Genomic DNA, 24418 nt, shown 5'->3' with positions numbered 1-24418 from the left:
AGAGAGAGAGAGAGAGAGAGAGAATGATGACAAAGCATCATATGACATTTTGGCTATGTTTTTAGTACTTTTTTTTTTTTTTTGCATTTGAAGACAAATAAGATGATAGTTAGAGGAGTTGTTGTTGGAATAAGCCCTAATAGCCAATCTATATTGATTGGATTTGACTTTGTATCATGATATTGATATAAATATATATTGTGAATATATAAATAATAAGGCATTTCTTTATTGATTTTGTTTTGTTTCAAAATAATAAAGTCCCTAGAATAGTTAGTCCGTTTGATGGAACATTAAGTATAACTTAATTGTGAGACCCCGTTAAACATAAGGAAACTATTCTAAAAGTATCCGTAGTCAAGCTTTTATTGAGAAGTGGGATATCATTAAAGCATAGAGACTATTATGTGGGTAAACTGATGATCATATCTCATAGATCATGGATAAAGAGTTATCAAGTCTTCACATAGATATAAATATTAGGAGTAATATTTATATTGGATTGACCCGCCATGAGAATACTACATAGTAAAAGTTATGAAAAGTGTCATAAGATATTCTCATAGTGATAGTGTTGTATTCCACCCTTCGACCTGAAACCACTATGTACCCTAGATGTTGGAGTCGAGTGCTTTGTCACCATTCAAACGTTGTCCGTAACAGGATGACTATAAAGTTGGTTGATGGGTACTCCATGAATCATGCTGAGGGACAGGAGTGACCTAGATGACACGGTCTATGCCTTGTGTTCAATATAGACATGAGGGCAGACGGGTAATTATAGACATGATTATTATCATGGAAAGGTTTCGTCAGATCACATGACATTCTCGTGACTTGGGTAGCAGTGATGTGTTGCTAGATACCGCTCACTGTTTATAATATTAAATATGTGATTTAATATTATTGCCAACGTTATGGGAACCTATAGGGTCACACACAAAGGGCAGATAGATGAGAGAAATAAATAAGTACTACTTATTTATAAAATAAGACTTATTTATAAAATAATAAGTAAGACTTATTAGTAATTAAATAATTAAGTATGACTTATTATTTAATTTACGAAAAATAGAGAAACGCAGTCCACCGTAAGGTACGGTGTACTTAAGTGTTGTCTTGCTGACCACACAAGTGATTCTATAAATAGAACCCTTGTGCTGAAGCATTACTAACTTTTTGTGAGTGCTTAACCTAATTCACAAGTGTTGTGAAACCCTAGCCGCCGTTTTCTAAACCTTCTTCTCTCTGAATCTCCGTTGGAATTGGCTAGCACCGGTCATCGGAGGAGTTCTGTTCGTGTGGACTGAGTAGAGGCATCGCTGCTTTGCTTTGCTCGTGATCAGAAAGATTTCTGCTTCAAAGGTTCTGCTCTTCAAGAGGTAAACACATGAATCTTAAAGTGTTTAAGTTTCTATTTGATTTGTGATTAATGATTTAATCAAGATCCGTTTCAATGGGATTTCTTCCGCAAAGAGAATTAAAATTTTGAAAAACCCCTCTTAAAATCCCTTTAGTTGTCTATGGTTTAAGGACCATATTGTATTGTTTTCACTCGAGTCGTTGTAATTCAATTTTATCCTATATCATACAACTTCATAGGTGTTTTGAGTGTTTTGCAGTGAGTAAACATGTAAATCTTCAAATCAAGACATCATGTGAAGGATCAAGGATGAAGAATTGAAGATCAAGGGTTCTTAGAAGGCTGTTAAAGACAATACAAAGTGAAGAAAGTTCATTTCAAGTTCCTAGAAGTTTCCAGAAGAAAAAACGATCGAAAACGGGTAGAAAACGCAAGAAATTGCACATGAGTGGCTGCATGCCTCAGGTGCCCCTACGCTTGTTCAAAAATAGTTTACAATTATCATTTCTCTTTTACAAATCCAAACAATAAATCCTAATCACATATCACTCTATTTGATTCGCCACATACCACCAATTCATATAAAGAGTAAAAAATGAACATCATTTGAATTCACATTCAGTACAATCACATACTACATGCAATCAGACGATCTTTGAGCGTCCGATCGAGATCATACGGTCTTAAAAAAAGCATATTTTTATTTGCAAATTTTCAAGAACCTTAAAATTTGGTTGAATATCAATACTTCCTACACAAAACTCACACAAACTTTAGTTTATTTTGTAAATTAAGTAATATAAAAATGACACAGACAAAATTTCATAAAAATAAATGTCCATAATATATACATGTTAGTACAATAAAATTTATACGCGTTATCATAATAAAAAGAGTGAAAAGACCGACACCTAAGTGTTTGTTTTTTCATTTGTAAAAATAAATAATATTTTTTAAGGAAGTATAATTAAATATTTTTTGTGATATAGATATATCTACTTAACAGAAAAACATTAAGGAAGGAAAAATACTATTTTTCTCCGCATCATTCCAGCTTCATTGCACGCACGCCACTCTCAGTCGATACTCTCTCTCTCTCTCTCTACGGCATCTGATTCCAACGCTACCAACATGCTCCAAGCAATTCGCTACAACCGTGGCTCTCTTCAGCTCCTCGATCAGGTTCTCATTTTCCCTCTTCACTTCACCTTCAATTTCATTCTTTTTTTTTTTGTTATTGCTGATAATAATTATTTTTGTGCAGACAAAGCTTCCTTTAGAAAGCGTTTACTTGGAAATTCGTGATTCTAATGATGGCTGGTAAGTAACGTATAGTGAAATTTTCTGATTTTTTTTAGCTCTTATTATGCTTTGTGTGAAGTCTTGTTACTTGGATTTTGATATGTAAAGTTATAACAATGACTCATAATTTGATTATGTTATAGCCAATAGGTTTTTAAATAGGGTAACCATCTTGGGTTGGCCTGGTGGTGTTGGTTTATGATATTGGAGTGTGCTTCTCTCAAGGTCTCTGGTCGATTCCTCCATCTGCCAATTTTAGTGGGCTAGTCCATGCAAAGCTGTGCTTTGACTTTAAATGGCCCCGCAAATGGATGGTTGAGTCCGGCACCTTAAATTAGTGGTCCTTGGCCAGATATCGAGTTTTCAAACAAAAACAAAAAAAAGGCTGTTGTTGGGTCGTGATCCTTGATGTTATGGAGAATTACGGTCAAATGGGATCTTTGATACCTCAAATGCGGTTTAGTTGCGGTATCAGCCGCATTTAAAACTGTCATGTCTCTGCTCAGATCGCAGTTACATACCTTTTTTTAAACTTTGATAGCTAGCCTGACTGTGTTCTTTTGGCTGCCTTGTGTTTCGTTCGGAGTCAAGCTATTTACACTTTTCCTCTACCAAATGAAAATAGTAGAAGAGTTGAGTATACATCTATAACTATTAATAGATGAGAACCATAATTTTATTTTAATTTAGAAGCTTTCCTTACCTAAAATCTAATCCAAATTAGGTCTAGATAATTTTCTTGAGTGGTCAATTGTAAAGTCTCTATCAAGGATTTAAATTGGAACCACGGTTGCTAATTGTTTATTGATGATGCACTTTTGGGTCCATTTTGAAATGATATGTTCTGTCTGCCTGATGTGATGCAGTATTGGATTTCGAACTCTAGTTATTGAAGTAGAAATTGAGGAGAAAAGAAAGCCTATCGAGTCGGAATTATTATCTGTTTTGTATTTTGTATCAGTGTATGAGTGTATCCTAATATATCTACATTATGACCTTCTCAGGAAAGCTATACGAGATATGGTGGTCCGGGGAGCACCTGCTATTGCTATTGCAGCGGCACTTTCGCTGGCTGTGGAGGTGTCCAATTTAGATGATTTTAATGGGTCTACTGATGACGCTGTTTATTTCCTGCAGAAGAAGTTGGACTATCTTGTCTCGAGGTATTTTGTCCATTACCTGTTTTAGCAAGATATCAATCTACTTATTGTGGATGATCCTAGTCATGCCATTGCCTGATAAATAAATAGCATTTAGCATGTTGAAGTTCCTCCTTAAGAAGTTGAGGTTGTTGTCATGAAGTTCCTTTCTAGCATGAGTTTAAGTTTTATTTTCTATCTTCATGCTCTTCTAGTCGGCCAACCGCGGTGAACTTATCAGACGCTGCGACCAAGCTCAAAGAAATCATATCTAAGGCTGCTGCTGCCACTTCAGAGGCCAAGGGTGTGTTTCAGGTGCTTCTAAGATTTATTATAGATTTATAACGACGAATTCTTGTATAAACAAGGGACATTTTGTACCTTTTTACTCTTATTTTTGATATAGCCATTCAAACCTGAATCTGTTGAATTATTTTCTAGGCTTATCTAGATGCTGCTGAAATAATGCTTGAGGATGATGTTGCATCGAACAGAGCAATTGGAACTTATGGAGCTAGTTTTATTCAAAACCAAACAGAAAAACTGAAGCTTTCTGTTTTGACCCATTGCAATACTGGAAGGTGCCTGCTACAATTCCATCACTTATTATTATAATACATAAAGTTTAAACATAAATGTCTTTTGTTTTTTTTTTTTTTCTTCATTTGATCGACAAAGCGAGAAGGTGTCTAGTTGTACTCAGTACTCACATGCATTTGTGTTTGATTTTTTACTCAGTTTAGCTACAGCTGGATATGGTACTGCTCTTGGTGTAATCCGTGCACTTTACAGCGGGGGAGTTTTAGAAAGGGCTTACTGCACAGAAACACGCCCCTTCAATCAAGTGAGTGCATTTTTCCAAATATAGTAATACCCGATTCTCTTTTGCGAGAAGATGCACATTGAAGTTTCCCCTTCAACAATATGATCTGTATGTGTTAATCTTCTGGTTTATGTTCCATCTTCAAGTTTCAAGTTTCAAAATATGAAATGCATTTCTGTATTAGAGCATTCAAATTTTAGATATACTTCAATTGGTATCATGGTTCGTTTAAATCCGAATAGGAAAGAATTTGTTTTGAATCCTGTAAACTAAATTCCATTAACTGAGTCAGAGAATGTCTGCTGGTGATGATCATGCCAGTTAGAGATCAAGTAATAGTAATAAAAAAAAAAAATTCCGACTGGTTAGAGGGATTAAAGATGATGATGGAATTGATTACCTGAACCCTGAAGTAGTTTTGGGAACACGTCTCTTTAATGTAGGTTTTTGCCTGCATGTATCTTGAGAATCACTTCTCCATGAACTGCTTCCCATGAAACTAATAGATTAAAATCGTTTGGAGCTGATGCTTACAGATCATAATGCTTAATTGCAGGGATCCAGACTTACTGCCTATGAGTTGGTACATGACAAAATACCTGCAACTCTTATAGCAGATTCTGCTGCGGCTGCATTAATGCAAGCAGGGCGCGTGGATGCTGTTGTTGTTGGCGCGGATCGTGTTGCATCAAATGGTACTTTGTGTTGAAATGAAAGTGATATAATCGCGTGTCTTCTAAACTATTAAAGCTATCATTAGATTTATTTTCTTCTAATTGGCATTGCAGGTGACACAGCAAACAAAATTGGAACCTATAGCGTTGCCTTATGTGCCAAGTTTCATAATGTACCTTTTTTTGTGGCTGCGCCATTGACTTCCATTGATCTATCACTTTCTTCTGGACAACAAATTGTCATTGAAGAGAGATCTCCCAAGGAGTTGTTGAACACGCGTGGAGGACTCGGAGAGCAGGTTGCTGCCTCAGGAATATCTGTGTGGAATCCAGCTTTTGATGTTACACCTGCTAATCTAATATATGGGATCATCACTGAGAAGGTATGTCTTACCTCTTCTGTCTCTTGCATGGTTAGTATTGGGTTCATTTGGTCTTTGTCCTCTGACCATTCTTTGTTCTGTGTAGGGTGTCATTACAAAGACGTCTGCTGGTGATGCTTTTGACATAAAAGCTTTCGTACAGAAAACAGGTTAAGGGTGGAATGTATTCAGTGCTAATGCTCTATGGTGTGATATGAAATGTTATGTTTCACCCATTGTAGATTTGAGTTGTATGTTTTCGAGGGGCGTTGTAGATCTGCTCATTCAATATAACTATCCCCGGAGAATAAATCGGGACCTGGTTAATAAACAAGTCAATGAGAAATTGGCGGCTACCATGAGTTGTGTGGATAAAATGGAATGGTAGTTCTCAGAAAAACAGGACATAGTTTTGTTTTTGTATTTTATTTTCAAGACAGAATTGTATCAAGTTGTATCAAGGTTCTAAAACTATGTAATGCTTCATATGATGTCGAATAAATTATATATTATAGGGTGCTTATACAGTGGCCTACTCTGAGTGTAGTCAACCCATGCATTCATATCCTTCTTCCACCCCTTTTTCCTCCCCTCACCAAACCAAACCTTCGCAACATCCCGGTTAGTGAAGAAGGGAGCTGCCTTGTGGTTTTGGTCTGATGAAGAGAACCATGTTAAGAGTTCCAACATGGAGTGAGAATATTTTTTTGTCGGAGACCATCGTAGCTAAGGCCTTTCGCACTCCAGTAGTTCCAGTGTATCTCCACGTTACTGTCTGAAGTGGCACGATTTTCTAGAAATTGGTTGCATTTTGAATGAGTGTAACTGAATTTAATCACAGATCGTATATATGTTTGCATTGGAAATAAGAAGAAACGGTGAAGATCAGAAAGAGAGATGAAGTACAATGTGGAGTGAATTTCTATTAATCAACTCAAGATGTTCTGATTACACTTAATTATTTATAACAGTAACTAATGAATGATTACCAGGCCATCAACAGTTTTTTATGGCTTTGATTTTAATAGCTGACATGCATGAACCTATTCCTAGTACTACAGTGAGTTCATTGAGAGAATGTTAGTAAACCATTAGTTGTTAAATTAGTTTTTTTTCTCCTTTTAAAACTCATAAGTAGTTTTAAAATACCAATATTAATGCATTGTTTTTACAAAATATTTGTTTAATTTATATGTGAAAACCCGTTAAATTATTTGCGGCATTCCCGCTGTAAATTTTATGTCCATATATCCACGGGTACGAATTTTAATGTCCCGATGGTTTGTAATCGATATATAAAATTCGATATCATAAAATTGCAAAAAGAAAAACAAGATTATTTTTAAAACATTTAGTATAACTTATTTTAACTCGACTTCAATCCGACTTCAATTCAGTCTTTAAAATATTGATTTTTTTGGGTAAATAAAACACTTTAATAAAAGACGAGTGTGTTAAACTTAAACCGACAACGTCATATTATTATGTTGAACAACTTCACTCGAGTTTGAACCTCACACATTTGTGTGTTTGAGTTTAAGTGGTGTTTGCAACTTCATACGAAACGGGTGTGTGGATAACAATTTTCGGGGTGTAGTTAGCAAGTTAGCAAACCCTGAACTATTTACATTCACATTCTTTCATAACTGTAACTTCCAAGCAAAAAACCCGCGAACGCTTTGCTCACAGTATCCATTGCTCCAAACGCGAAACAATCGATCATCGATCGAAAGGTTTGCACTTTCAATTCCTCTTTCGATTCTCAATTCTTCAATTTACGAATTCGTTAATCAACGTTCGATTTCACAGGTAAAAATCGAAATGCAGAAGAATCTGAAGAAATCGCCGTTACCGTTGATCGAAACCAGTGGGAACAAGAAGAAATTGGAATTGTGTAGCAAAGAATCGCTCGTGAAGGTTCTTAGATGGCATTTTGGGTATCCTGATTTTAGGGGTTTGCAATTGGAAGCTATTCAAGCTGTGCTTTCAGGTGCAATTCGCATTTTTCTTTATAGGTTCAGTTGAATTTTCTATCAAAATTGAATTTTGGTATTTTTCTTCATATTTGGTAGTAATTAGTAGTAAATGAGGTATTAGAAAATGTAGTTAAATCATAAATGTGGTTTTTCTCAGGTGCATCCACAGTTCCACACTTCTAATCGAAGGCGTGTCTAGCGTTGTCTAACACCGACACATGTGATTACTTTCAATTATGACATTTTCTTAAATTACTACGTGTGTCGATGCCATGTTTGTGCTTCATTGCTTATAGCACAAACAAATGCTTATCGCATAAATGCTTATGTATAAGCTATTTTTGTAACAAAAGATAAAGTAGTATAGTTTGTTTTCATAAGCTATATTGGAGAGATTGTGTAAATAAGCTGAAAATAACTTATGGGTATGTCATAAGCTATTTTCATAAGCTTTCTCAAACTCACAAGTGTTTATGTCGGGAGATAAGCTCAAATAAGTCAATTCAAACATAACCTAATTGCTTGAATGATGGTGGTTTGAGTTGGAATTTTCATTAATTTTGGGTTAACTTTGCTCTTTTTGTGTGGTTACAGGAAGAGATTGTTTTTGTCTTATGCCAACTGGAGGAGGCAAGTCAATGTGTTATCAGATCCCTGCATTGGCAAAAGAAGGAATTGTGCTTGTTGTTTGTCCTTTAATAGGTGAATAATTTTCATCCTTTTTTTGAGAGTTTGTATTTTATACTGAGCTAAATGCTGTCTGATAATTCACTCGGGTTTGCATACGAGGATACTGCTTGTGATTTCTGACTTTTATTCTGCTGAGTGCTGTCAGCCTTAATGGTATGCATCTTTTTCATTTTATCAGTTTACTGTTTTTTCGACAATCCTGCCAAGGCCGGTCCCAAGCCCGGGTAAAATGGAGAGGGTTGTGTTAGGCCTCGACAGCCAACGTAAAACTTTGTCGAATCTCTATGACATGGACTGTTTTTTCAGACATGCTGAATTTATGAGTTAATAGTTTTTTTTGGTTCATATGGTTCTTTTTCCCTACAAGTTAGGAAAACCAAGTGATGGCACTAAAGGAGAAAGGAATTGCTGCAGAGTTTCTCTCCTCAACTAAAACAGCAAAAGCAAAAGATAAGGTGGATTATTAGAATACTGCTGATATTGTATTGTGAATGATGTATCTACGTATACAAATGTGTAATAGAAATTTAGTTTGCATAATAAGTACATAATCTTATTCCACTACTCTTTGCTCAGATCTTGGGTTTTATGTTGAAGTTTGGATTTTTGTGGATATACAAGAATAATGTCTAGTAAATTTGTGTTTCTCAGTGAAAATGCTAGAATTCTTTGATATCTTATCCCTGAACCGCATTATTGGGCTACTGACCTTCGATTATAGAATTTACCCCTTGTTAAATATGGAAGAAGGAAAAGGATCCTTGCCAAATTCACTTATATGAGTGTGTAGTCAATTTCTTACTTGTTCTGTGTTATTAATTTAGGAAACTGATTTTCTGTTTTATGTTTAAGATTCATGAGGACCTTGGTTCTGGAAAACCGTCTACAAGGCTGCTATATGTTACTCCAGAGTTGATAGCAACCCCAGGGTTTATGTCAAAACTGACAAAGATTCATTCCAGGGGGTTGCTAAGTCTCATTGCCATTGACGAGGTCTAGCCGGAAACACTATTTCAAATTTCTGTTGGAATTTTATGACCATCTTTGATAATTTAATTTATTCATAATTTTCAGGCACATTGCATCTCTTCCTGGGGTCATGATTTCAGGTTTTTTTTATTCATTATGCTACTATCCATGTGAATTTTTCTATGAAATTTCTTAGGATGCGATGAATATGATATTAATAACGATGTGAGAGAGTGAGGCATAATATGTGCGGTAATCTATTAGGGATTGATTGGTCATTAGATTGTTTTGGTCCATTATGGACTTGACAGGTCATCCAGATTTAAAACAGAACACTGATACCAATCAGTTTAGTTTTTGTTATTTTAAGGTGATTTTGATATAATGTTGTTCTTATCTCAATCTTTCATTATTAAATTTAAAAGTGTAAACAAGTTCAATCACACATGCCACAGTTTTGCACATGTCCATGTTAGGTGCTACTCTTGAACTAACTAATCTAAAAGCTCAAGGTTTCCTATGATGATACAGTTTTGGTTGGAGTTTATTCTGATGATGTGCTATTCCCTTTTCTTTTTGTATTTGGGAACAGACCTAGCTACCGTAAGCTTTCAACTCTGAGAAGCCACCTACCAGATGTACCGATATTAGCTCTAACCGCTACTGCTGTTCCTAAGTGAGTTTTCTTAATTTACTTTCTTTTATAGAATTAGCTTATTTTTGCTATTTATTTTTGTGCATGAACCCTATAAAAAATAAATTGTGCATGAGCAAATTTCATATGAAATCCTATGTTTATGCATTTCTATCTATTCTTCTGAATAATAATCTTCCAATTGTTGTGGATTTCTGAAATTTCTATTCTCTTATTGGTGGTATGTAGTTGTCTCTGTTGTGTGTGTATATTCTATCATGATAGGATTGCTTTTATTTTATGGGTCTGTCATATTGTTTTATGATAATGTCGATTTAAAATATTCAAATTCAAAGAGTATGCTCTGTTTATCTCATTGATCATTGCACATTCTGAGTAGCATTTTTGAAGCAGGCATTCTCTTTCATTTTCTTTATTTTTTCTCTTGGCATGAGGTGTGAAAAACGAGAATCACATTGTCATTTTAATTTACTGGTTATTTATTTTCTTCAGGGTTCAGAAGGATGTAGTGGAATCATTGCACATGCAAAATGCGTTAATACTGAAGACTTCTTTTAATCGTCCTAATATATATTATGAAGGTCAGTCAATCCTGCTTGCTGTTTGATTCACATCTATAAATCAATTCAGATTCCAGTTTCACCCTGCTTGTAGGTCATAATTTCCATGTTAGTAATGGGAAACCATCACTGTCCTGTATCAAATGCAATGTGGCTGGCACATAAATAATGAATCAATCCAGTCATTACCTAAATGTAACTTAAATTTGGTGACAACATTGCTATCAACGAGAAGATAGAAGAAAGCAAAAAACTTACAAGCTAATTTCTGTTTTTAAAAAAAAAAAAAAACATTTGCATGAAAATAGATAAGATGCAAATGAAACATATTTGAAGCAATCCGTCCGATTCCAACCCAGTAAGTTTAGGGCTATTTTGAGCATTCCAGTTACTCAATAAGTTTAATTGGTGAATTGCTTTATATGTTAATTTTGCATGAGATGCAGGCATGCTTTTACTTATAAAATCAATCAAATCTGACTCGATGTTTTCGTTAAACAGTTAGGTACAAAGATCTATTGGACGATGCTTATTCTGATTTATCTGATAGACTCAAATCTATGGGCGATGTTTGTGCGATAATTTACTGCCTTGAACGTTCCATGTGTGATGACTTGTCAGCTCATCTATCCCAAAGAGGCATTTCTTGTGCTGGTAATATTTTTATGTATTGTAATGCCTTTGCAAAATGATTTATTGCAACTAAAGTGACCTTGAATATATGCATGCATGTAAATCTGTTGCATTATAGTACACTAATACTATAAACATAATATGCTATAAATTTACATTATAATAGTTCTGTACAGGTGATCATATTTTGAAAACATTGATGACTTTCTCATTCTATCACTAGGGAATTCTCTAAGTAGCCAAACTATCATTCAACTATTCATGACGGATAAGATGTTAGAAATTGAGGCAAAATAAGAAAGAGAAGAAGAGAGGCATGTAAGATAGAAGAGAAAAGAACAAAATGAAATAAAATAAATTTATACGCAACAAAAGCTTGATATAGAAGTAAAGACTAAATTTTTTAAAGTAGGGAACAAGATTATAAGTCATACTGTGTACAATGAATATATAAAAAATATGGGACAAGAAGTTGAAAGGCATTAAGAACAATATTATCAAATATTGTGAGCAACTAATACACATAATACATGTAATATTAAGAAAAACTTGAAAAAAAAAAAACCATTTGGGAGAAGCTTCCCCTTCAATCCTACAAGTTGACTCCTCCCTTGATTTAGTATTCATAATTTTCCGGTTTTTTCAGCTTATCATGCAGGACTGAATAATAAGATGCGAACTTCTGTGCTACATGATTGGATTTCATCAAAAACAAAAGTTGTAGTTGCCACTGTTGCTTTTGGGTATGTTTTTTCGTTTTGATTTGTGTTAAGTGGCATGGTTAACTTTCTAATACTATATTATACAAAATTTTCCCTGGTGCAGTTGAAATAATTTTAGTACTAGTAGTTTCATTTCAAAATAATCAAAACTAATTTTCCCTGGTGCAGTTGAAATAATTTTAGTACTAGTAGTTTCATTTCAAAATAATCAAAACTAAGGGAGAATGTGACCAACATCGTTAACGCACTTGACTTGGATTTTCTCTTCGATTGAATCAATGGAAATGTCAAATATTGTAATCTGCCCTCATAAGTGAACACTCGATGAACATTACTGTTAACAGTTAAAGTTACCTAGATTGTCTCATCGAGGTAGAATTCTGTGAGTGTAGCCTGCAGTAGTCACTTGCAAGAAGACATTTGGACCACCACCCTTGCACGTACTCTTGAATGCTATTGAGTTTGCTGTCCACTAATGTCCAGCTTTTTTACTGTATTTTCTTGCTGTTTAAGAGGAACACTTTTCACGAAAGTGGTTGACTGATTTTATTGAATAACCAAAGTGATTTCTTTTGAACAAAAATTTTCATGTAGCCAATTCTACCCCTCCCCAAATTGTTTGGTGATGTAAATTGTCTGATTACTTAATCTCATAAATGTATTTTGTATTAATTTTTACGCATATTTAAACTTTAATTTTATGCACAGTGCTCATATGAGGACAAGAGTTTTTCACATTGTTGTAAGCTCATGATTCCTACGATTTTTCATGTGCTTTCCATGCTGGATCATAGATAAGATTTCATCTCGGCCAAATCGGTGCAGGATCACTGATCTTAATCATAGGTGGTCACAGTTCTAGAAAGAGAAAAGAGAGGGAGAAGGCACAAAGAGCTAGTGAGGCTGAAGGGTAAGGGAAGTTAGGTCTGGAATTAGGGGGAAATTAAAGTGTTTTCAAACTGGGTTGCAAAATGAGACTCAATTTTGGGATCATCTAAGATCACATATCCTGTGATTTAACAATTAAGACCGGTGATCATACACTGATTCCACTGAGATGTGATCATGACTACAACATGAAAAATCGTAGGATTGTATGCTCCCATGATTTAGACCGCGATGCTAAAAACATTGGTTCTCATGGACATTACCTTGTAATTTTACTTTGACTGTAGACTGATTCTGCGATCACAATCTTGAGACATGATCTTGTAATTTTATTTTGACTGTTATCATCTGTGGTTGTTAGCATGTTTGGATGTACTGCATTAAATTGTTCATGATTGTGTTTTATGCTTTTTTCTCATTGCGTCTTTATACAAGTGTGTGTAGAAGGAAATGTGGCATTCCTCACCAGATGGTGCAGATAGCTTGCACCACTGGCACACCATTAAGAAATCGCAATGCTACAGGGATAGCATGGACAACTACCCTGCTGAAAGCATAGAAGCACTATTGTGAACACTATTTCAGGCTATTTATAATTCACTTTATGACAACATATAAGAGAGTATGGCACCTCTGTCATTATTTAATGGAGTATTACAGTGAATCTGATCTATCAATACAATATAGACCCAAGCGAGATTAATAAAAACAAGAGTAGCGAATCGGCACAAATGTATAAAAGTTATAAGTATATGCACATATTCTGATTTTATTCTGATGCCAATGATTGATGAATTATATGAGATTGTGATTTATTTATTTCTTTTCTTTCTATACTCTGCATGGAGCGTTTCTGTTGCATTGATTTACTGAACCTTTGGTGTTCGTTCAGGATGGTAAGTGGCTGTTAACTATAAATTTGATTGAAACTTCTTTTAATGTTATAATCTTTTTATATTCATGTGATTAGCGATTAATAAATTAAGATTAAATTACAGGGCATCGATAGAAAGGATGTGAGAATTGTGTGCCACTTCAATATTCCAAAGTCAATGGAAGCATTCTATCAAGAGTCTGGCAGAGCTGGTCGTGATCAATTGCCCTCTACAAGTCTGTTGTACTATGGAGTAGATGATCGCAGAAGAATGGTTGACTTATTTAACTATATGCTTTGATCTTGTTTTGTTATCAGACTTGTTTTCTCTTACTATAATCTATTTCAGGAATTTATATTACGCAACTCAGGTAGCAAGAAGTCACAATCATCAAGTTCACAAGAAGAATCAACCAGAATGACCCTGACTGCTTTCAATCAGGTAGTAACATCTAAATCCTTGCATGCTTCTTTTGACATGGTGTCTATGCACAATGCGATTATGCATTTAAGTAATGTAATCTTTATGTAAAACATGTAGATGGTTGAATATTGTGAAGGATCTGGATGTCGTAGGAAAATAATTCTCGAGAGTTTTGGGGAGCAGGTAATGAAATATACAGAACTAGGTATTATGGAGTTGGGATCCTCACCATTTCGGATCCCAACCCGGTATTACGTGGTGTGATTCATATTGACTCAAATAGATACTTTACTTTGTTCCAAACAGGTAACAACATCACTATGTGGAAAAACATGTGACTCCTGTAGACACCCAAACTTGGTTGCCAGAAATTTGGAGGATCTTTCAGCTGCTTGTGCTCTACGTCAGAGAGGCGGTTCTCGAGTTTTCATTACCAGGTAAAGAACTTCATGCATTAGGAATTTAGCTTAAAGTTGATCAACCGAAAAAACATATTGGGAATACGTGATCTGCAGTTGTGTTTTATACTAATGATAGATACCATTGGAAGACGATGATCGATTTGTTAGTATATCTGACATTAGAGGATCAAATAGTGTACTATGGCTATGATAGGGTTTATATATTACTTGTGTGTTGTCTTTGGCTGTGTATGACCGGCTGACCATGCCATTAGCATAGGATTTTGTAGTATCTACCATGTGATTTTGCCTTCTGGCCTCTCATGTCTAGTCTTAAAGAAAGAAAAGTGCGAGAGAAAAAGATAGAGGAGGAAATTAAAAAAAAAAAAAAAGTGGTTTATGCCAACAAGATTGTGTGCTGAACTTGTAGTTGGCTTGGTGGTGATTTCCTTTTGGTACATTAATTTATCCAGTTAAATAATGCCTACTTTTCTTGAATATCCACCACGGTCATTTTTTTCAGTTCTACCGATGCAATTGATGGAGGACAGTTATCTGAATTCTGGAATCGAGATGAGGAAGCAAGTGGATCAGAGGAAGATATTTCCGACATAGATGGCGGTACCAAGTTTATTTCAATTGCATTTGTTTTACTGTTGTGATGATGTAGTGGTTAGTAGATTATTCATTCATGTGAATGAATATTTGTTGGCAGACGGTAATGAGGTTGTCAACAATCTAGCCCGGTCAAAGATTCAATCCAGACTGGGAGTAAATGAAAAGCTTGATTTGTTACAGAGGGCAGAAGAGAAGTACTATCAAAACGAGAACACTAATAAACAGGTTCACTTTTTACGCATTATACCCACTCTGTTGAAAAAAGTATGTTCTCTAATTTGCTCTATGCCTAGTTCTATTTCCCATGGTTAAAGCTTTTGACTGGCTCTATAACAGAACTTTTTTATGATTAGCGATCTGTAATTGGAAATGTATAATAGTTTATTTTCAAGTCTCTTATATATATATATTCTTAGCTGAGTACTGTTCAGATGAACACAGCAGAAATTGTTACACCGCCCCTATCTTTCTGTCTCATACTCACATGTCTGATATGATTTACAGAGAAACAAAGTTGACAAGAATGCTATTTCTGATGCATTGCGAGAGGCAAGCAGACAGAGATTACAAAATGCTTTAAAAGAGGCTCAGCAACGGCTTGACGACTTTAAGTATGTAAACATCCTTCTTGCTAGTTTAAGTTCTTTTATATGACACCTCAGTCTGCCACAACAGGAAAACCACCCAATTGAAGTTTCTCATCATCTAATTGCTATAACAAGTGGGCAATGTATTTGACATGCAATAGCATCTTGTTCAAAGATCACAGTCCGCTTAAGATTAAAGTGTTGTCACATTAGACCTCTAAAGATTTGTCAATAAATTAGTCCCTTAAAGACTAATTAGTCTCTGAATAATTTTTCAACAAAGAAGTCCCTCAAAGATACAGAATTGTCACGAACACTTGTCCTTTAGTATCAGGACTTTAATCCTCCACTCCATACAGATGACTGTGTTGGCCCTTATGTATCTTTGAGAGACTAAGTGTTTGTTTGTTCACACATATCCATGTGTATCCATAGCAAATTTGGCTATTGGATCCTTTAACGAATACATGGTAACTTTGTGGAAAATTCTTTGAAGGACTAGTATGATGACACTTTAATTATTGAAGGATTTTAATTTGGTATTAAAAGTCATCAGGATTAACATAGCAACACCCTAATCGTTGGAGTTAATTTGGTATTCCATTGGTGAACTATTTAAATAACAAACCTAAATATTTCACCATAGTACCATGTTTGTTCAGGACAGCCTCCCCACCCCTGAACAATTTGAAGCAGCAATTGCTGTTAGGGTGTGAGCTGTTTCCGTATTTCTTTTCCTAATTTAAAATATTTATTCAGGACTGAATTGGAAACCTCGGCATCTCTTCTTGAAGATGAATGCTACAAGAAATATGGCAAGACTGGCAAATCATTCTATTATTCCAAAGTTGCAAGTACAATCAGGTGGTTGAAAACTACAAGTTCTGTCGATCTGATGAACCGACTTTGTGAAATTGATTCTTCCTCATCACCGAGTGTCTTCTTTGAAGCCAAGCATCCTCTCACACCACTACCTACTTCAGATCCTTGTGCAAACGAAGAAACTGGCAATGAGCTCTCAGAAAATCCTATAACAGAAACAATCCCATCTGATATGCCAATAGAAAGTTCTTTTAATACAAACTTACCGCCAATACCATCCTTTGCTGAATTTGTAAATAGTAAGAAAGAGAAAAGAGATCGATCAAGTGAAACAAAGAAACACTCATCAAGAGTAGAAAAGAAGATGAGGATACAGTAGATTGACTCTTATACGGTTGAGTTTTAGTTACAATATGTATGAAGTACCAACTTTGTGTAATTTGAGAAATACTCTAGTTTCATCTTTCACACAAGTGATAGTGCATCTTATTGATTGTCTGTCTTATGTTTCTGATTACTAACTTATGTTTCTGAGAAATACTCGTTTCATCTTTCACATACGATGATACACACCCCTTATTCAGTAAGATCTGAACATCACTATGCAATTGACAGTGGCAATTTTCCAACAAAGTCAGAATTAAGACTTCCTAGGTAAAGATGGTCCTCGAACTCCACAGCTGAAGTTACAAAACTAAACACCTTCCCTTCATTATCACCAAATTTTCTGATAATATTGCCTTCAGTTCCAACATTTACCACCATAGCTGATTTTGTTGCACTATTGATCAGATTAAATAGCCTTGGAAATGAAGCAAAGAAGTGCTTGGATACTTTAGAGGTGTGCACAAACCCCAGCCTTTTAGAAGTTAACTGCAGCATGAATATTTTTGAAAAATAAATCAACGTCAAAAAAGAAACAAAATCCTTTGCTTTTTTATTTATTTATTTATTTATCAAAATTTTATCAATTGCTAGGGATTTTGTATATTTATTGGCAAATTGAGTAAATTAGTTATGATAGTTTCAACCTCTTCGGTCCCCGTGAGTTTAGCTAAGGACAATGCATAATATATACAAGGTCCAGGGTTCGAACCCGGACACCAAAAAAAAAGTTTCAACCTCTTTGTCAAAATTAAACGAATTAGCAATAAAAATCAGAATTAGATTTTTTTTTTAAAATTGATCTCTGATTTTCTTGTTACCATTTTTTTAAATTTAAGTAACAAAATTACATTATTCCTAACTTTAGTAAATTTATTTAAGCAACTAGTATATTAAATTTTACCCACTCAGTAATATTTCCCCAATAAAAACAAAGTTCATATAGTAGTATTACTTGAACCAAAGCGATCCAAAATGAGCCATCAGGAGCAAGATTGATATTGTCAGGTCCACCAGGGAGGTTTTCAATGAAGATATCTGTTTTGCCTTTATTAATTCCTTTTAGCCAATGCCTCACACACCTAAATCTGGTTAAGAAAAAAAAAAAAAAAAATCAATATGTCATGTTTCAAGACTGGGCAAGTATCTCCAATGACCAAATTTTAGGTATAACCCATCTTAGATTGTGTTACCACTATCAAGTAACCCCACTATGCCAAACTTTATAAATCTTTATAAACTCTAATTCTGCACAACTTAAGTAAATATTTAAATAGTGTATGCATATTTTGCTTTAATTGTTGAATCCTTAAGAAACTCTTATGTTGTTTCAGAGTTAGGAGGGGAATAGAATTTTCAGGATGAAAGGAGGACAAAATGGAGGAGCATCCACCTTTTATGGAGGTTTATTTTTCTTAAAAAAACAATGTTTTTTAGAATCGGACCGCCCGATTCCAAAAGTTGAATTTGAAACCAATAAGTCTATCAATTGTTTCAACCACAATCAGTTCTTAGTTTGTATGAATTGGATTGAACAATAATTGATTACCTATTCATGCATCCGTGATTCAACCGATTGAACCATGATTGAGAGATCTTACCAATTCGATTTCCATTTTGGTTTTCAGAACATTGCGAAAACCATATTGAGGAAGGACATTAGAAAATTTGGAATTAATTTATACTACTCTTGAACCAAATAAAATACTAGTTATAAATATTGTTTCAAAAGCACTCTTCCAAACGTAACCAAAAAAAAAAAGCACTCTACCAAACAAGGTGGTGGATATTTCTCCTTCCTCTTCTCTCTCCTTTTCTCTTCTCTCTCCTCTCTCCTCCCTTCCAAAGTCCTCTTGTTCCTTTTCCTCTTAACTCTCAAACACCACATTGAACAAATCATTTTTATAATATAAGTAAGGGTTAAATATGTTTTTGGTCCCTATAAATATGTCAACTTTTCGTTTTAGTCTCTCTAAAAAATTTCTTCAACTTTTAGTCCCTAAATTTTTTTCCATCTTCACTTCTAGTCCCTCCTTTAAAGTAAACTCATATGTAGAATTAATATTTTTGAATGAAAATTTGCAGAAAAATTCATAATATTATAAGAATCTCTCCCAAAAAAATTAGAATTTTTTCACAAAACATAAATTTAATATGAATTTTTATATTTTTTAAGGTTAAAAATTCATATTTCATTTGTGTTTTGTTGAAAAATTCTAATTTTTTTTGGGAATTTTTTTTTAGAATATTTTACACATTTCTACACAATTTCATTAAAAAAATACAAAAATTAAATCAAAAATAGGAACCAAAAGTAGTGATTGAAAATTTTATAGGGACAAACGAAAAGTTAGTATATTTATAGGGACCAAAAACATATTTAACCCTATAAGTAATACTAAAATGTGTCTTGGCCACATGTTAAAGCTTCCACAAAAAGATATATTTTTTTTTTTAGGGATTTGTACTCAATTAAAACTAAACCACAACAAATTAGTTTTTTTACGTGAATGACAATGCTCATTAAACTTAAGGACATTGTTTAGAGAAATACAAAAAAATGCTAAATGTCTTAAAAGAGATTGTTTAATAGTAAAAGATAGTAAGTTTTAATGAAAATTTGTACATTCATTCATTCAATAATGTCCTAGTGGGCATCAACCTTTTAATTTTATGAACTCAACATGGCAACTCATCTTTGCTCAAATGGATAAAAAAAAAACTTAAGTTCAATAGGTTTTGAAATCCCTATAGAGAGAAAAGAGCAAAATCTAATCAAGAAAATTACTTACTTCCAAGTTTCGCACACCACAACATAATCTTCATCCTTGGACAGTGCAACACCATTTGCAAATGTCAAATTATCAATGACAATAACTGTCTCATTTAACGTGGGATTATACTTTAAAAGTTGTCCATGAGGTCTTGCCTCTAGCAAATCCAAATACCAATCGTGTAAACCAAATTTGTTACTAGCAACACTGAAGTATATATTTCCATCTGATGCTTCTATTACATCATCTGCAAACCTGGTTCAATCATTAGAAAAATCTTAGACGTAGGTAATGAATTTAACACCTAACGTTTATCTGCTACAAAATTGATCCCTGTCTCATATTATTTGATACATTTTACTCTGTCACATATAACAATGCATAATTTTTATCTTAAATATTTTTGATATTATATTACAAAAAATTATAAAAATTTGATATTTTCAAAATATTAAGATGCATGCAACAACCTTATATGCTACCATTTGACTTTGTATATTAGTAGAAAAATATGGTCAAAGTATGTTATGTGAATAATTCACATTATAAAATTAGGTCATTTAAAATGAGACGGAGGGAGTATTGAGTAGTAAAAATATAGAGATCAACTAGATTTTTGACCCGTGCTCCGCTCGGGTTTATTGTAAAGGGATTGACATATGAATAATAAAATGCAATATATAATAGGTGACGGTGAAAAAATAACACGTGATAATCCATAGTAGACAAAATAAAACACTTCATAAATTGTATGAAATCTGAAAATATTATAAAAGAAAATTCGGTAATCCTATCAATAATTTAGGTATATATAACCAAGTTTACATGGAAATTAGGGTAGCCGAAAAAAAAAGTATAAAATAGAAGGCATCAAACGTGATCATTGATATGCTCATAGTTTCTAGAACAAACGTGCAACATCAAATAAGTGTAGAAAATATTTTCTTCAAAAAAAAAAAGGCAAGAGGATAGGAATGAAATTGGTGCGATGCATTTTTTTAGATGGAATTTGTTAGGTTAAATAATTGCAAACCTAATAAAGCAAATGAGCGGGAAAAAATTAGGTTAAATTGTTGCAGACGTAACAAAATTACTACCTCCGTCCCTAATTATAAGACCCTTTTGAAAAAATAATTTGTCCCTTTTTATAAGACCCCTTTGGTATTTCCAAGTACATTAATTATTTCTTTACCAACATACCCTTATTTATTTTGCATTTTTTTCTTCAATCAACAATAAATATTATATTGAGAACATAAATTAACTCTCTCTCTTAAGGATAAAATTGTAAAAACAATAGTAATTATATACAAATTTAATACTACAACCAACTTTCTTAATCTCCGCAATTTTGGCAAAAGGCTCCTATATTTAGGGACGGAGGTAGTAATAAATAAGGATTTGATAGTTTAAGTTGTAAAATTAGGTCATTTAAAATGAGACGGGGGAATTTGACAGTTTAAGTTGTCTAACAAGACACTTAACAGACATGTCACTCAATGAGATAATGTTAATGAACAAACACTAGTAGGACACAAGCGAGCAACGTTTTACATAATCAATTCAAAGACATATTTAAAATATCTATAATCTTCTTGACATCTTACATAATCAGAATAAATTTGACATTATACTTAAGAAGAAACAATATTTTAAAACAAGAGCTCGGGTTCAAGGACGGATAAAACAAAGTTAGAAAAAAATCTCACTAAAGATGAATAGTTGATTTTCTTGACAATAATTTCTACTTTGTTTTTACATAGATTTTCTATATTGATTTTTTGAGGGAAGATTTTCTATATTGATTGTAATTTTATTTGAGATGCGTCGGACACAAAGGAAGATATCTCTCACTTAAGATTCAATCTTTAGTTCGCAATGTTATGAAAGTATAACCCCTTCCATCAAATCAGCCTAATCGACATTACCTTGACCATACTATCTATTGATAAAATAGGTGATTACTTGTCGAAAAAAGATTCTATAGTTTAAATGTGTGGTGGACAAGATAGACTAGGTGGAAAATAAAACAAAACCTTGAAGTAGTAGTTTTGTTTACGCATCTAAAAGCAAAATGAGAGTAATCTTATCTTGGATCATTCTTAGTCATTCCAATTCAGTGGTCCAAAAAAAGGCAAGATTCTTTCACTGCTCGTACGTGGCTAATTTTATCTGACATTATCATCTTGCTGGTAGTTTATAAACAACATAAGACCTACGATTGTCTATCCATTATGGTGTTTTTTTATAAAAAAAAAAATCGTGAGAGCTCACACAAAAGGTCTAAAGCGAACAAGCTTTGAAAACACCATTTAGTTGAGTTGAGGTCGGAAGTTCGAATGGAGAACAATTGCATCGTGAATTTATTTTTACTAATTAGCATCAAATATTATAATTTAATGGCGGAAAGATGGACTCTAAACTGCTTGTCTATCCAACTTTCCGTCGCAATTAATTTGTATATAGATTTTTTTTTTACAAATAAAACTAAAGTAAGGTTTTTTTTTTTAATTTTTTATAGTGTACAATATTATTTCTATTGTTGTGAATATTTTTTCATATTGTTGTTCATTGTTCATATTTTAATGAGATTTAAGTAATTTTTTTATTGATTAAGTTTAGCCCAAAAAGATATATCTCCTTTTAGATATATATTGTTATAGATTATTTTAAATTGTTTTTACAAATTTATTACTTATAAGACTCGTATACTATATCCTATTTTCTCTATTTAATCTCATTTATATTTCATTTCCAATTTTGTTTTACTTTAAAATATCTCCAAACCTTTCAAATACTCTCTAAATCTCACCACCAAAAAAAGTACTCTCTAAATCTACTATTATAGAAAAAAGAGGATAGTAAAATAATTTGCACAAGCACTATGTGTTATGTCTGATAACCCACTTGGGTTGGCCTGATAGTATTTGTTTGGGATTTGGGAGTGTGCTCTCCTCGAGGTCTTCGATTCTCTCCGGTGTCAATTTAGGTGAGCTAATTTAGCTTCTTAAAAAAAAAAATATGTTACGTCTGATGCAACTTGGATGCGCCCGTTGCACCTACTACAGTGAAATGTTGTGAGGCAATTGCGGCTGCATGCAGTTGGGGACACTGCTGCTTGCGGCCGCGTCATATGATGGTCTACAATTAGAAACCCTGCTTGTAACACTCAAAATCTTAAAAAAAAAATTACATATCAAGTGCCACAAACAAAAGAACAAAACAAAACTGAAAATCAATCTTCTTATGAATTATTTGTTTAAAACTCACATTAATTGAGAACCATTCACTTGTGAAAGGATAACACTGAAACCTTCTTCTGTAACCTTGAGCAAACCCTGCAAAATATAACTATGTGTTATTTGATCAATGCAGAATTGTATCTTGGACCTAAAATTGGCTCCTAAATATTCTTAAGAAAATTCTTAGCAAAGTCCCACATGAATATATACCATGCTTTTCTTGGCTTCTTGCAATTCAACAAGTCCAAATTTACATGAATTATATATTTACATATATATGTTTCTTGCAATTCAATAAATTAATTATATCCAAACATGAATTATTTACCAAGGTAGTATCACAGACAATGAGACCACCATCTTTAGATGTAGTGATTCCAAGCAAAAATGAGCTATCTATATGCTTCCAATTCTCCCAATTTCCATTTCTAACCATTCTTTTAATCCAACCATCTCTTGTAGCTGTATACAAGACACCATCTTCATCCACACAAACATCTTCTGGTTGCTTCAGAAATCCTTCTCCAAGTTTAATCACATTCTGTTATTGCAGAAGAAATAATAGTTAGTTGAGTAAAATTTCTTTTAAAGACTAGCTATAATTAGATCATATAACACAAGTATTCCTTAAGTTTTCACCTGTAATTGGTTGTTTTTTGTTGAAGAAATTGAAAATACAGATGGTGGTATTTCTAGCAAAACTGGATCTATGGGTGAGAAGTAGAAGACTTGAACTGTAAGAGAAACTAAAGCTGCTAGAACCAAGGTTGAGGTGAGTGTGACACAAAATTTACCAGGAGTGAAGGGAGGATTGGTTATATTGGAAGCCATGCTTTAGAAGCTGTGTGTTTTGCCTTTATATATTGCATATAGTGTTAAGCGAGACGATGAATAACCCACTTGTGTTGGTCTGGTGGTGTTGGTTTGTATGATTGGAGTGTGTCCTTTTCAAGGTCTCAAGTTCAATTTCTCCTAATGTCAATTTTAATGGGCTATTCTAGAGCAAAGCTCTGACTTTAAATGGGGTATGTGCAAGTGGACGGTGGGATCGAATCCCCCTAATTAGTTGGTCCTTCGACCAAAGTTTTAAAAAATAGTGAGGCAATGAATTGTGCAAAACTAAAATGTTAAGAAAAACATAACTAAAAGCTGAAAGTAGATAAAATGCAAGTAAATTGGAATATGGTGACATTTAACATAGGAAGTGATAAACTTTCTCACCATGGTCAAGTTATTTTTTAAGCAAAAGAAGAAAATTTATTACATAGAAGAAAATGAAAAACAAAAGTGACAATTTTAAGACCACTCTAACTTGAGACTTGTATTGTTATGCTTTCGGTGACAAAATTTTTTTCCCCTCAATTTATTGTTATTTTACTTGATTTGGGGGTCTGCTGCAATAACTTGATTAAGAAGATCATGAAGATGAACATGATGAAGTGTACATGATTTGATTGTTAGGAAGATGCTGCTACACTTGAAACCTGAAAAGTTTAATGGTTATGCATGTAAAACTCAAAGGGCATGGGGTTGCGA

General features: G+C 33.7%; 3 protein-coding genes across 3 annotated transcripts; 2 read left to right on the top strand and 1 right to left on the bottom strand.

Moving 5' to 3' along the window:
- Nucleotides 1-2378: 2378 nt before the first annotated feature.
- LOC146946077 (NagB/RpiA/CoA transferase-like superfamily protein) lies at nt 2379-6186 on the top strand. Its single transcript, XM_085744291.1, has 9 exons — nt 2379-2545; nt 2628-2683; nt 3670-3828; nt 4020-4119; nt 4246-4385; nt 4543-4648; nt 5184-5322; nt 5416-5684; nt 5770-6186. Exons 1-9 carry the CDS (start codon nt 2495-2497, stop codon nt 5836-5838), a joined length of 1089 nt encoding a protein of 362 aa, XP_085600417.1. The 5' UTR covers nt 2379-2494; the 3' UTR covers nt 5839-6186.
- A 1134-nt stretch (nt 6187-7320) lies between these two features.
- Nucleotides 7321-16980, top strand: RECQL3 (DEAD/DEAH box RNA helicase family protein). The gene is made up of 21 exons (XM_085744290.1): nt 7321-7396; nt 7473-7653; nt 8234-8341; nt 8475-8482; nt 8701-8784; nt 9182-9322; nt 9404-9438; nt 9891-9974; nt 10446-10534; nt 11015-11167; nt 11793-11889; nt 13201-13311; nt 13616-13652; nt 13755-13904; nt 13980-14072; nt 14172-14237; nt 14361-14491; nt 14979-15076; nt 15171-15298; nt 15578-15684; nt 16420-16980. Exons 2-21 carry the CDS (start codon nt 7485-7487, stop codon nt 16859-16861), a joined length of 2331 nt encoding a protein of 776 aa, XP_085600416.1. The 5' UTR covers nt 7321-7396; nt 7473-7484; the 3' UTR covers nt 16862-16980.
- Nucleotides 16472-24054, bottom strand: LOC146946075 (protein STRICTOSIDINE SYNTHASE-LIKE 4-like). Its single transcript, XM_085744286.1, has 6 exons — nt 23522-24054; nt 23211-23423; nt 22911-22978; nt 19659-19895; nt 17822-17954; nt 16472-17355 (listed from the first exon to the last, which is right to left on the bottom strand). Exons 1-6 carry the CDS (start codon nt 23711-23713, stop codon nt 17083-17085), a joined length of 1116 nt encoding a protein of 371 aa, XP_085600412.1. The 5' UTR covers nt 23714-24054; the 3' UTR covers nt 16472-17082.
- Nucleotides 24055-24418: the final 364 nt, after the last annotated feature.

The sequence above is a fragment of the Medicago sativa genome, chromosome 2, assembly GCF_051527215.1.
Source record: "Medicago sativa cultivar Bolivia chromosome 2, Bolivia_mono, whole genome shotgun sequence".
NCBI lineage: Eukaryota > Viridiplantae > Streptophyta > Magnoliopsida > Fabales > Fabaceae > Medicago > Medicago sativa.
Note: the sequence above shows the minus strand (reverse complement) of the source record. Positions and strands in the feature narration are given on the sequence as shown.